Source organism: Coregonus clupeaformis, unplaced genomic scaffold, assembly GCF_020615455.1.
Source record: "Coregonus clupeaformis isolate EN_2021a unplaced genomic scaffold, ASM2061545v1 scaf0208, whole genome shotgun sequence".
Taxonomy (NCBI): domain Eukaryota; kingdom Metazoa; phylum Chordata; class Actinopteri; order Salmoniformes; family Salmonidae; genus Coregonus; species Coregonus clupeaformis.
The window spans coordinates 296,567-311,160 of NW_025533663.1; the positions used below are offsets into that span (position 1 = coordinate 296,567).

The window sequence follows — 14,594 nt, forward strand, 5'->3', positions numbered from 1 at the left end:
CAAATCAACTAAAAACTAAACATTACAGGGTGAGTTCTAGATACTAACGGTGGGCCGGAGTATTCGGACAAATCAGAATCCGTAGTCAGCTAGTCATTGTTGTTCTGGCTATCAATCTAGTTAATAAAAGTCGACAGAAAATATCACTGAGGGCCATATCGCTGTTTTTGTCGGTCTATGTCGAGCTGTAGCTAGGGCTGTGATGTCATTTTGTTGGTTATTGTCATGCAAAAAAGACTGCCGGTCTCACGGTAATTGACCGTCAATTGACATATCTCCAGGCCCCCCAGACACACAAGCCGCTGATGTCAATAAATCAATTGAATATACACCATCACAATAAGTCCATTATTTATTTTAGGCAGGTCTAAAGAAACATTTATGATATGAAGAAAATGTATTTCAGAAGAACAGAATATGGAGTTGGCCTACTGTATGTTATCCGGCTGTGCTCCATGCCATAGGCTGTAGGCTTGTTCATTTAGCAGACAAGATACATTTACATTTTAGTCATTTAGCAGACGCTCTTATCCAGAGCGACTTACAGGAGCAATTAGGGTTAGGTGCCTTGCTCAAGGGCACATCGATAGATTTTTTACCTAGTTGGCTTGGAGATTAGAACCAGCGACATTTCGGTTACTGGCACAACGCTCTTAATCACTAAGCTACCTGCCGCCCCTAGAGATAGGCCTATACTGTAAGTCCTGTGCCATTATTTTTTATATTATATGATTTTATAGTAAGAAGAATATAATTGTATTTACCCGAATAAAATAGAAAGGATATTTTTCCCATTCTGGAGCTGGTGCTCATATGAAGTGGCTATGTTAGCGTAAAAGTGATCATTTGAAACAGGTCATATATATATGGCAGATGTAGAGTTCTTTGGCAACTTTAGTTGATAAATGATACAAAACCTTAGAATGTCTTAGAAATTAAAACATATATGGGCTGCATGATGCGACTATAGGCTTTTGATGATTTGAGAAAATAGCAACAAAAAGCGTGCCCTCTGTTGCTGACCTCAGGCCGCACAGCTGTTCTCTCATCAAGTGATCATATTTTCATCAGATTATTCTCAATTTAATCTTGTCTTTAGTAATATGTCAAATTAGTTTAGATTTAGAATGGTCCATTATCAAATGGGCAGGAACAGGGGCAGGGGAAAAAAAAGACATGTCATCTGTACGCACTCGAATAGCGAATGGAAACAGCTCGCTTTCCCACCGGTCCGTTTTGTTTTTCTACTTCGGTTTTATAGCGGATAAATAAATATAAGAACACTTATTTCACTCCACACATCAACCACTGTTTGAGGAGCATGCTCTCGCTGCCCGACAGGAAATATTCTAACCCAAACTCTTCATGCCATGGGCTCTCCAACCCTGTTCCTACAGCTATTCAGTGCTTAATTTGGGACACCAAGTGAAATCTGTTCGGGAACGTCGATAGTAACATGTTTTCGCAACTAAACATATTTCATTAAAACTGTTGACAGCCCCTTCTGCACGCTGGAGAAAGGAATGAAGGAGAGCGAGGAGGAGATGGAAGTGCAAGGTGGTGAATAATTCTGTATAGCTAAAGGTATTGTGTTACCCAATTTAATTATGAAAATATTAAAAAGTCTCTATTATGAGGTTATTCAAAAATCGCCCTGCACAATCAATGAACCAACAGCATCGCCTAGGGCAGGCTACACGTTCTCTCCCCGACTCGTCGATAGACATTTTGGAGAGTAGTTAAAGTAACCAATCCATCCAGTATGCATAATAATACAGTCCACACTCAAAGACAATTACTAGAATTTGTTTAATTTTGGAGTATAGGCTAGAGCAATTATGTGCCAAAGATATTTAAATATTTAAATATATATAAGATATATATAAGATATTTAACTGATCTTAAATCGTTTTTGTTTTATGTTTTTCTGCCATGCGTAATATGTGGTAGGCTATGTATTGTGTAACGGCACAATCATAATTTTTATTCAGGTATTTTTTCGGCCTTGGGCTCATTTAGAGGCCTATGCATAAGCTCTAATATGCCTATGGGAGTTTTGAAGTAATCATCACCTTAGAAAAGCGCTGTACATTTCGTTGTGTTAAGCTTTGAAACAACATCCACAAGGACCATGTTTTCCACTAAGTTTCAACCTGTCATCAAAGTGAGGTGAGTTTTAAAAGCAGGATACTGTTTTCGATAGCATTTGCATTGATGTCAGAGTGGTTAGAGGGACAATAGAGCCCTGAGTACCAGGCCATTAGGACCTGATGGTTAGAGGGACAATAGAGCCCTGAGTACCAGGCCATTAGGACCTGATGGTTAGAGGGACAATAGAGCCCTGAGTACCAGGCCATTAGGACCTGATGGTTAGAGGGACAATAGAGCCCTGAGTACCAGACCATTAGGACCTGATGGTTAGAGGGACAATAGAGCCCTGAGTACCAGGCCATTAGGACCTGATGGTTAGAGGGACAATAGAGCCCTGAGTACCAGGCCATTAGGACCTGATGGTTAGAGGGAAATAGAGCCCTGAGTACCAGGTCATTAGGACCTGATGGTTAGAGGGACAATAGAGCCCTGAGTACCAGGCCATTAGGACCTGATGGTTAGAGGGACAATAGAGCCCTGAGTACCAGGTCATTAGGACCTGATGGTTAGAGGGACAATAGAGCCCTGAGTACCAGGCCATTAGGACCTGATGGTTAGAGGGACAATAGAGCCCTGAGTACCAGGCCATTAGGACCTGATGGTTAGAGGGAAATAGAGCCCTGAGTACCAGGTCATTAGGACCTGATGGTTAGAGGGACAATAGAGCCCTGAGTACCAGGCAATTAGGACCTGATGGTTAGAGGGACAATAGAGCCCTGAGTACCAGGCAAATAGGACCTGATGGGTAGAGGGACAATAGAGCCCTGAGTACCAGACCATTAGGACCTGATGGTTAGAGGGACAATAGAGCCCTGAGTACCAGGCCATTAGGACCTGATGGTTAGAGGGAAATAGAGCCCTGAGTACCAGGTCATTAGGACCTGATGGTTAGAGGGACAATAGAGCCCTGAGTACCAGGCCATTAGGACCTGATGGTTAGAGGGACAATAGAGCCCTGAGTACCAGGCCATTAGGACCTGATGGTTAGAGGGACAATAGAGCCCTGAGTACCAGGCCATTAGGACCTGATGGTTGTTAGCAAGGTGGGTACATCCAAAGAACGTCCAGAGTCCATAACAGGAGATTACCGTGACTCAATGGTCACATGGAATTTTACTGCGTCCTGACAGCCGGTGTGACGGTAATACAGCCGGTGTGACGGTAATACAGCCGGTGTGACGGTAATACAGCCGGTGTGAAGGTAATATTGAGTGGCGCAGTGGTCTAAGGCACTGCATCGCAGTGCTAACTGTGCCACTAGAGATCCTGGTTCGAATCCAGGCTCTGTCGCAGCCGGCCGCGACCGGGAGACTCATGGGCGGCGCACAATTGGCCCAGCGTCGTCCAGGGTAGGGGAGGGAATGGCCGGCAGGGATGTAGCTCAGTTGATAGAGCATGGCGTTTGCAACGCCAGGGTTGTGGGTTCGATTCCCACGGGGGGCCAGTATAAAAATAATAATAATAATATGTATTCACTAACTGTAAGTCACTCTGGATAAGAGCGTCTGCTAAATGACTAAAATGTAAATGTAATACAGCCGGTGTGACGGTAATACAGCCGGTGTGACGGTAATATGGTCACCACAACAGCCTACTTTGTCTGTCTGTCAATATTGCTGACAACGTCTTTGTCGTGATGTTGTGAGCTAAGCCCATGCTGCTGCTTTTAGTATTTATTCTGGTCCAGGCATGTCTACAGAGCAACAGATCAGTAGAAAATAAAATGGCAAATGTATATAGTTCATTTTGATTGTACAAATGTTGTGCCATAAGTGTTTGGAGAGAAACGTTTTGCTAGAAAGTGAAACAATACAGGTACCGTATAATTGGGCAAATGACCTGTCTATCAGTGTCTGGAATAAATACAGGAATTACCTAGCTAGCCAGCTAACACCAGACAGATGAAGACCTAGCTAGCCAGCTAAAACCAGACACAGATGAAGACCTAGCTAGCCAGCTAACACCAGACACAGATGAAGACCTAGCTAGCCAGCTAACACCAGACAGATGAAGACCTAGCTAGCCAGCTAACACCAGAAACAGATGAAGACCTAGCTAGCCAGCTAACACCAGACAGATGAAGACCTAGCTAGCCAGCTAACACCAGACACAGATGAAGACCTAGCTAGCCAGCTAACACCAGACACAGATGAAGACCTAGCTAGCCAGCTAACACCAGACACAGATGAAGACCTAGCTAGCCAGCTAACACCAGACACAGATGAAGACCTAGCTAGCCAGCTAACACCAGACAGATGAAGACCTAGCTAGCCAGCTAACACCAGACACAGATGAAGACCTAGCTAGCCAGCTAACACCAGACACAGATGAAGACCTAGCTAGCCAGCTAACACCAGACACAGATGATGACCTAGCTAGCCAGCTAACACCAGACACAGATGAAGACCTAGCTAGCCAGCTAACACCAGACACAGATGAAGACCTAGCTAGCCAGCTAACACCAGACACAGATGAAGACCAATAAGTACTGTATCTTTGCCATAGATGAATAGGGGAAACCTCTCATTATATTTGCTGACACCATACAGTCAAATTTTGGCCCTAGTAGACTAGATATTTAGGGTGGGAAAAACCACGCCCCTCTGCGATGTTGGTTACCAGGCGGTACTTATTTAAATTAGGTAAGAGAATAAGACGTTACCATTGGTGTATTCAAATGAGAGGCTTTACGGTATGTCAAAAAAAAAACACCCTTAATAATCCCACCTTCTGAATCCAAGTGTTTGACACGGGGAAGGAACCAGTGACTTTATGATCAAACTTTATCAATGTAGAAGAAACAGTAATTGTTCATACTTTAGTCATCCCACTTTGATCTTGTTTTCATCCAAATATCATCCAATTGAATGAAGAACATGATTTTGACTGTTCAAGTAGGTTGAAGTAGGCATGAAGTCTTGTCATAAAGCAGTGTTCCAAACCACCTCCCATTACACCCATTACTTACATTTCTTAAGTGATGATTTTAACCAACACTCGAAATTATGATCCACACTGAGGAATCAGAAGAAGAAACACAATTTTTTGGATTTTAGACAAGTGAAATCATAGGCCTTATTTTGACAACATTTTAAATAAACCAGACCTCATTTGATGCAAAACAATTTATATAAATAATTGTCTCCTTGTGGACATGGCGAAAAAACAAAGGTATTCAAGATACATTCTGCTGCAAGTGTAAATAATATAACGTTTTAATTTAATAATACAACTTAATAATATAAGGTTTTCTTTTTGAGCACAGAGAGGGTTGGCTGTTGCCTTATTATATCTAATGTCTAAAAAAAAAGTCAGTATATTTAGTTGTATAGGACTTCTAGTGTTTACCTGAGTTTCTCCAGTTTACACTGTGGATCTTCCACGACAGCAGAGAGCAGCTCCACTCCTGAGGCTCCTGGGTAATTGTGGGTGAGGTACAGCTCTCTCAGGTGTGAGGGGTTTGACCTCAGAGCTGAAGCCAGAGAAGCACAGCCTTCCTCTGTGACTAAACAGAACGACATCCTACAGAAAGGAAAATTTAATTCTCAAAATGACTTATTTGTGCTCACCCTTTCAAAGTATTACCTGCTATCTAAGACACTTTTTTTTTTACTCCAAGATCACTACACAAAGAGGAAAATACTGACCTCAGTGTCTCCAGTTTACAGCGTGGACTCCCCAGTCCAGCAGAGAGCAGCTCCACTCCTGAATCCTGCAGGTCATTGTCACTCAGATCCAGTTCTCTCAGCTTGGAGGAGTTTGAACTGAGAGCAGAGGCTAACGCTTCACAGCATCTCTCTGTGAGGTTACATCCATTCAGCCTAGATCATGGGAAAAACAGTTCAACATTCTTCTTAAAAGGAAATAAAACAAATCATAATCAGTAAATGTTCAATAATGGGATGTTTGTTGTTATTATCAATTATGGGTGTAACCTGAATATTGCAGTCAACTTTAGATTTTAGTATTTAAATTCCTTTATGGAAGCTGCATCTACTTCAAAATAGAATATTATTAATCTACACTTACAGGGCTGTCCTGGAGGCTTTGACCACTGGCAGCAGCCTCAGAAGACATTCTTCTGATCTGGAGTATTTCTTCAGGTCAAACACATCCAGCTCCTCTTCGGAAGTCAGCAACACAAAGACCAGAGCTGACCACTGTGCAGGGGAGAGTTTGGCTTCTGAGAGACTTCCTGATCTCAGGTAGCTTTGGATCTCCTCCACAAGAGAATGGTCATTTAGCTCATTCAGACAGTGGAACAGATTGATGCACCTCTCTGGAGAAGGATTCTCCCTGATCTTCTCCTTGATGTACTTGACTGTTTCCTCATTGGTCTGTGAGCTGATTCTTGTCTGTGTCAGTAGGCCTCGTAGGAATGTCTGATTGGACTCCAGCGAGAGACCCAGAAGGAAGCGGAGAAACAGGTCCAGGTGTCCCGTCTCACTCTGTAAGGCCTTGTCCACTGCACTCTTGTGGAGGATGGTTGTAGGTTTGTCTTCAGACATCTGAAGTTTTCTGTCGGTGGTGGTTTCAGGTTCTGCCATTAGATTTAAACTGTCGTTGTTGAACGTGACAAACACGTACACAGCACCCAGAAACTCCTGGATAGTCAGATGAACAAAGCAGTACAGCTTCTCCTGGTACAGCCCACTCTCCTCTCTGAAGATCTGTGTGCACACTCCTGAGTACACGGAAGCTTCTGTGACATCAATGCCACACTCTCTCAGGTCTTCCTCGTAGAATATTAGATTCCCTTTTTCCAGCTGTCTGAAAGCCAGTTTTCCCAGTTTCCGGATGATCTCCTCATCTGTTTTCATCTGTGAATCTGACTCAACTTTCTCCGGTACCTTTGGATATTTTCGTTTTTTGTGCAGTGTGGTAAAGAACAGGAAGTGTTTGTACATTTGAGTCAGAGTCTTGGGCATCTCTCCACTCTGTGCGTCACCCAACAGTGTCTCTAGAACAGTGGCAGAGATCCAACAGAAGACTGGTATGTGGCACATGATGTAGAGGCTTCTTGATGTCTTTATGTGTGAGATGATTCTGCTGGCCATGTCCTCATCACTGAATCTCTTCCTAAAGAACTCCTCCTTCTGTTGGTCATTGAACCCTCGTATCTCTGTCACCTGGTCAACACACTCAGGAGGGATCTGATTGGCTGCTGCTGGTCGGGAGGTTATCCAGAGACGAGCAGAAGGAAGAAGATTCCCCTTGATGAGGTTTGTCATCAGCACATCCACTGACGTCGACTTTGTGACATCACAACAGCTCTCGTTGTTCTCGAATTCAAGAGGAAGTCGACACTCATCCAGACCATCAAACACAAACAGAACCTTGTACTTGTCAAAGTTGGAGATTCCTGATTCTTTGGTTTCCATGAAGAAGTGATGAAGAAGTTCCATCAGGCTGTATTTCTTCTCCTTCATCATATTCAGATCTCTAAAAGGAAGTGGAAATATCAATTGGATATCGTGATTTGCTTTTCCTTCAGCCCAGTCCAGAATTAACTTCTGCACAGAGATTGTTTTTCCAATGCCAGCGACACCCTTTGTCAGCACAGATCTGATTTCTTTGTCTTGTCCAGGTAAAAGTTCAAAGATGTCACTGCATTTTATTGGCGTCTCTTGTGTTGCTGGTCTCCTGGATGCTGCCTCGATCTGTCTCACCTCATGTTCATTATTGACCTCCCCACTTCCACCCTCTGTGATGAAGAGCTCTGTGTAGATCTTATTGAGAAGGGTTGGATTTCCTTGCTTGGCTATTCCCTCAAACACATTCTTAAAGTTCCTCTTCAGATTGCATTTGAGTTTTTGTTGACATGCAACAAGGTTACCCAGAAGACCTGACAATGCAGATCATCCATGTTAACGTGTTACAACGAAGTCAAAGTTTCAATGGAGAATATATTATAACTTATTCTACTGTTTTTTTTCCTGTGGACATGTAAATTGCTTGTGAATGACAGGAAAATTGTAGAGGTCTTGGTATGTTACACCTTTGTAGACATGAATGGTCGGTCTTACTGTTCTCCAGTGTGTCAGCGAGCTCCTTCTGGTTCATTTTCCTCAGGACGTGCAGCGTGATCTTCAGAGCCCCCTCTCTGGCACTGCTCTCCTGCTTCTCATCTTCAGCATCCACCACTTTCTCATCTTCCCTCTGAACTTCATTCAGAATCCTCTTGAACTTCTTCAACTCACGTTTGACCAAAACAATGACACGGCCTTGAAGCACCTGAAATGGACCAAAATAAAAAAAATGGACAGCAAATACAGTATTTATAGGAAGACAAAACACACAAAATACTGAGAATGAGTTCATCAAAAACTAAATGTACGCTGGTGTGTTATTTGTAGAGTTAATTTATATGTATGTTTTTATTTTTAAAAAACTGTGATTAGCCAGCCCACCCTAAATATGGAGTTCAGATCCGTTTGTTGATTCTGGGTAGACTCAACCTCTATTTTCTCATTTTGGACTCTGTGGACAAAATAAAGAGGTTACTTAGGTTAATTAAATCAAATCAAATCAAATTGTATTGGTCACATGCGCCGAATACAACAGGTGCAGACATTACAGTGAAATGCTTACTTACAGCCCTTAACCAACAGTGCATTTATTTTAAACAAAAAAAAAGTAAGAATAAAACAACAACAAAAAAAGTGTTGAGAAAAAAAGAGCAGAAGTAAAATAAAGTGACAGTAGGGAGGCTATATATACAGTAAAATAAAGTGACAGTAGGGAGGCTATATATACAGGGGGGTACCGTTGCAGAGTCAATGTGCGGGGGCACCAGCTAGTTGAGGTAGTTGAGGTAATATGTACATGTGGGTAGAGTTAAAGTGACTATGCATAAATACTTAACAGAGTAGCAGCAGCGTAAAAGGATGGGGTGGGGGGCAGTGCAAATAGTCCGGGTAGCCATGATTAGCTGTTCAGGAGTCTTATGGCTTGGGGGTAGAAGCTGTTGAGAAGTCTTTTGGACCTAGACTTGGCACTCCGGTACCGCTTGCCGTGCGGTAGCAGAGAGAACAGTCTATGACTAGGGTGGCTGGAGTCTTTGACAATTTTGAGGGCCTTCCTCTGACACCGCCTGGTATAGAGGTCCTGGATGGCAGGGAGCTTTGCCCCAGTGATGTACTGGGCCGTACGCACTACCCTCTGTAGTGCCTTGCGGTCAGAGGCCAAGCAGTTGCCATACCAGGCGGTGATGCAACCAGTCAGGATGCTCTCGATGGTGCAGCTGTAGAATTTTTTGAGGATCTGAGGACCCATGCCAAATCTTTTTAGGTTAAGTCTTGTTTTCTTGTTATAGGGAGCCATCCATGGGCCAACCACTGATGGCCATTTAAATTATTGCCAGCTGATCTCTCGTTAAAAACATCAATACGCGCTAAAGTCACTCGCACAGCTGATCGTAAATTGCAACCGTCATCACCCTCCGGTGAGTATTATCAGCGGGAAAATGTTTAATCTTGCTTCTTGAGCAGACTAAGGGTGATTTATCTATTAGACGAGCATGCCGTACAACTGAAATCCTCGTTTACCACGTCAAATCTACTATAGAAATTAGTTTTCAACACACTTTTTACTAATGGAAGAAATCATGGTGTAGGATACGTTTTTATTTTACAATTTATGTAATTCATTAATGAGTTTACTTGTCCTAATAAAACATATTGGCTGTTGAGCAAGTAGAAGAGACCAGTGGCGTGTAATAATAATAATAATAATAATAATAATAATAATAATAATATGCCATTAGCAGACGCTTTTATCCAAAGCGACTTACAGTCATGCGTGCATACGTTTTTTTATATGGTATATGGTGGTGTATTCATGGGAGCCTGGCTTCCCCAAATATTTCACCAAAATACAAATGATTAAATAAAAATTTTTATCTTTCGTCTCTCTGTGTTTTCATACTTTTCATACTTTTCTGTCTATTCTCAAGCGGCTGAATCTCACAGGAGAAATCATCAGAGCGAAGGGAAACAGCGCCCCCTCTGTCTCAGTATGTGTGTCCCATGTATCTGATTCTGTCTGGAACAAAAGAGTATGACGCGTTGCCGCCGTAGCATTTCATCGATTGGCCTCCCTTGATAAAAAAATAAAATAAAATAATTAGCCAATCAGCGTTGAGCTGAGCTCAACTGTGGGTTGTCCTGGCGCAGAAAAACGTTCCCCCCAAGGGAGGCCAGTTTGGATTTGGCTTCACACCAGTCAAATCATCATCCTAAGCAAAATGGCATCATTGTCAGAAAAACATGTCTGTTTCTGGTCTGCTTGTGTTGACGTCCTGCAGTAGCTATCTTGCTTAAATCGTCCCTTTCCTAAGATGGGGATTTGGACTTGCGGTTTTGACTTCATTCTCTGTACCTGATTATGACGGTGATTCTCATCTAACCATAAATGAATATGTTGTGCCACTGGCCTGAGACGATTGAAGTTCAATATGTAGCCTAGATGTAACTGTCGTAGAATTACAACATTATGTCAATCACATTACTTTTAAATTAGAATGTATTCCTATATTAGTACAGTCTTGTTCTTCTGAGAGGCGACATAGTAGGGTTTATATAGCTGTCACGTGTCTGTGTGGAACTGGGATGAGCCTCTGAGATTGAACTCTGACAGTCGATTTATGATGGCTTGGTGATAAGATAACATTCCATTCCATGATTAGTGTCTGTGTGCCTGTCTGTCGGTGCCAGGGAGACCCAATCTCCAGTTTATTTATCCCATATGGCAGATGAATACTGGACTCCATAATTCTGAGTAAAGGGCTTAGTGTCCTATGTTGCATTAGTATTTTTTTTATAAACAAGCAGTAAATGAACTAGAGACAGATATTTGGCGCCATGTAAATCTTGATGTCTGTTGCATGAGAGCACAGTGTACCTTTGTATAATTTCACGTATCTGTTTTTTCGTCACAAGGACTCAGGAAGACTATACAGAGTTGTAACTGAATCCTGTTTATTTGGGCTTTTAACTCGACACCATTGGGTGACCTTTAACGCTCCATTACTGCAGTAATTAATAAAGTTCAACTGTTTTGAAGAAATCTAAAAGTCTCTCCTTCGATTAGAATAATTACCACGACATAACCTAGTAGGTTCACATTAACTAGCTTAGTGGTTCATTGTTGCCCATGCGAGGACGTCAGGCTAGCTAGCTAACTTAGTGGTTCATTCCGGTAATTTTGCCGTTATTATGTGCCAGATGTTCAGACAACAAACCATTATAATTGGGTTATTTGCGGGATTTCTTTGTCATTTCAATAGAATTGGGTCTATGGTATTGACTAAAATCAGGGTTTCTGATTGTAATTCAACTATTGGTATGTTTTGCTTAGACGGATACCGCTGCCAGTCTTTGCTTTATGATGTAAACTGGACGATTTAGCAGCTTGTTTGGTTCAAATTGAAAGGCTCACTTATTCAACAAGAATGGGGGACCGTACTAAGAATGGGGTCGTAATTTCAATCACTAAATTGAATAGTAATGCTACGGATATAAATTGAATATATGCTTGTCCAAAAACAGCAAGTGTTTGTTTTATTGCCTGTAGCCTAATCAGAAGAGACAGTTACCTAAATCTGATTAATTCTAATAATAGCAGATAGGCGATTGATCACAATTGTTAGACTAAACATGGGTATTCATTATTGCATGATAATACAAGGCTACAACAGCAATCTAGTATTGTGAAAGTTGTCAAGTTAGTTTTTTTTTAACCTATTAATTTAACCTATTAATTCTATGATTCGTAGTCTCCAGCTACGAATCATTCGTGGGTGATTTTTTAGTCTTTCTCAAACAACAGAACGTTGTTTGAGAAAGGTTATTTCTTTATTTTTCCTTTGGAACGAATAGAAGAGTTTCCATGTTTTAGTCTGCGAGTGAAAGTGAGTAGTACTGAACTCAAACAGGCTGTAAGACACCAGTCTCAACGTCAACAGTGAAACAGACGCCTCACAGGTCCTCAACTGGCAGCTTCATTAAATAGTACCCGCAAAACACCAGTCTCAACGTCAACAGTGAAGAGGCGACGCCGGGATGCTGACCTTCTAGGCAGAGTTGCAAAGAAAAAGCCATATCTCAGACTGGCCAATAAAAATAAAATATTAAGATGGGGAAAAGAACACAGACACTGGACTTTTTCTTTGCAACTCTGCCTAGAAGGTCAGCATCCCGGCGTCGCCTCTTCACTGTTGACGTTGAGACTGGTGTTTTTTGTGGGTACTATTTAATGAAGGTGCCAGTTGAGGACCTGTGAGGCGTCTGTTTCTCAAACTAGACACTCCAATGTATTTGTCCTCTTGCTCGGTTGTGCACTGGGGCCTCCCACTCCTCTTCCTATTCTGGTTAGAGCCAGTTTGCACTGTTCTGTGAAGGGAGTAGTACACAGCATTGTACGAGATTTTCAGTTTCTTGGCAATTTCTCGCATGGAATAGCCTTGATTTCTCCGAACAAGAATAGACTGTTTAGTTTCAGAAGAAAGTTATTTGTTTCTGCCCATTTTGAGCCTGTAATCGAACCCACAATTGCTGATGCTCCAGATACTCAACTAGTCTCAAGAAGGCCAGTTCTATTGCTTCTTTAATCAGCACAACAGTTTTCAGCTGTGCTAACATAATTGCAAAAGGGTTTTCTAATGAGCAATTAGCCTTTTAAAATGATAAACTTGGATTAGCAAACACAACGTGCCATTGGAACACAGGACTGATGGTTGCTGATAATGGGCCTCTGTACGCCTATGTAGATATTCCATTAAAAATCTGCAGTATCCAGCTACAATAGCCATTTACAACATTAACAATGTCTACACTGTATTTCTGATCATTTTGATGTTATTTTAATGGACAAAAAAATAGCTTTTCTTTCGAAAACAAGGACATTTCTAGGTGACCCAAAACTTTTGATCGTTAGTGTATGTCGTTGGACATGGGTCCGGTAACGATACCGGGATAATTTTACATGGGAGACCAGTCATATACGGGGATACGTGAAACGATGGGGTAGTTTAAAACACACGATGTCTGATTAGAGGGAGTGCAGTGGAATTATCTTCATCATGTTTTGTTTGTAATTAAAACATTTGGGTTTCTGATTCAGATGTAGTATAGTTAATATTGACGACATGTACACTTTCTCTTCCAGGAGAATGGGGGTTTCATTATCTCTCTTTGGAATGTTTCCCTGAGTCTGTGGTCTTGGGGAGAGCAGTTAGTGAAATTCGGTAATTCGGTAGTATACAAGTATCCAGATTAGTCCGTAGAAGGGGCTCCCAGATAAGTAAGGCCTGTTCATGTGTGTGTTTTTGACCTACGGTTTCCCACACACACACACCAGTGCACACACACAACTTACCGGTTATGTCTATGGGTTAGTGCCGAAGTATCTTAAAGGGGAACAACGTGGCATTTTCTGAAGTTTTTATTTTCGGAGTTTACTTAAACATGTGAATTCTTTTGATAAGAAATGTACTGAATAAACTTACTGTAACCCTGGGATATGAAATATATTTAAAAAATGAAATGAAAAAATATTTGTGTGAAATGTTTGACTGTTTTTCAAATTCTTAGTCTAATACAGAAAGCAACACTTCTTTGAAGGGATTGAATGACCTCTGACCTCTGTCCTGACATTCTAGTGTGGTTTGATCGCTCTCACTGGAAAGCCAATAGACATTGGGTGATGATTTAAGGGTCATATGTGATACTGATTTGAGGGTCATTTGTAATACTGATAATTAGGATGAAGTTTATAGTTCATAGTCCTATTTGTGTCTCGGACCACGGGAAGAAGGAGAGGGCGATGCCTTTCATTAAGGGTAGGCTGTCTTAAGTCTATTTTCCTATGACTGTTTGGCGTTATTAAGGGTAGTGATTCTTATTCGATTTGTTTTTTAAACCAGTAGTAGTGTTGTTTTTTTCACATTACTCACATTGTGAGTTGTGTCAAAATGGGGGAATTACCAGTCCTTTTAAGTTTTTGGATTTAAGTTTACACACCTTGAGTGATAGGGGGAGTGGATGCTAGCATGCTAGTTAGCTATGGCGTCATAGTTAGGCATCGTGGGCTGTTGTGGGTAGTTATTGTAGGTTAGCATTGTTTTCGGCGGTGCCGGGTGTAGCACGAAGCTAGCTAGCTAGCCGTTTTTCAAACAAAGTCAACACAGTAGCCATTGCTAGCTAGCCAACACGACCAGCTAACTGTACTGTAGTAGCTAAATACAATATACTTGTGCTAGCTAGCCAACGTTTAATTAGTGCTGCGTTATGAAAGGAACTAGACACGGACACGAATTATCTGTTTAGTGTGTTAACACACTATTGGTAGTTTGGTGTAACCAAGTATTGGTGCTAAACTGTGTGTTATTGGATGCTAGCATGCTAGTTAGCTATGGTGTCATAGTTAGGCATCGTGGGCTGTTG

The 14,594-nt window shown here is 41.7% G+C and overlaps 1 protein-coding gene across 1 annotated transcript in view; it reads right to left on the reverse strand.

Moving 5' to 3' along the window:
- LOC121541369 (NLR family CARD domain-containing protein 3) overlaps nt 1–14,594 on the reverse strand; it is a 32,309-nt gene that overhangs the window by 1,255 nt on the left and 16,460 nt on the right. The window contains exons 2-6 of the mRNA XM_041850348.1: nt 8,178–8,210; nt 6,181–7,996; nt 5,799–5,972; nt 5,500–5,673; nt 5,120–5,166 (exon numbers count right to left, since the gene is read on the reverse strand). Coding sequence (XP_041706282.1) covers nt 5,120–5,166; nt 5,500–5,673; nt 5,799–5,972; nt 6,181–7,996; nt 8,178–8,210 — 2,244 coding nt within the window. The remainder of the gene's footprint in view (nt 1–5,119; nt 5,167–5,499; nt 5,674–5,798; nt 5,973–6,180; nt 7,997–8,177; nt 8,211–14,594) is intronic.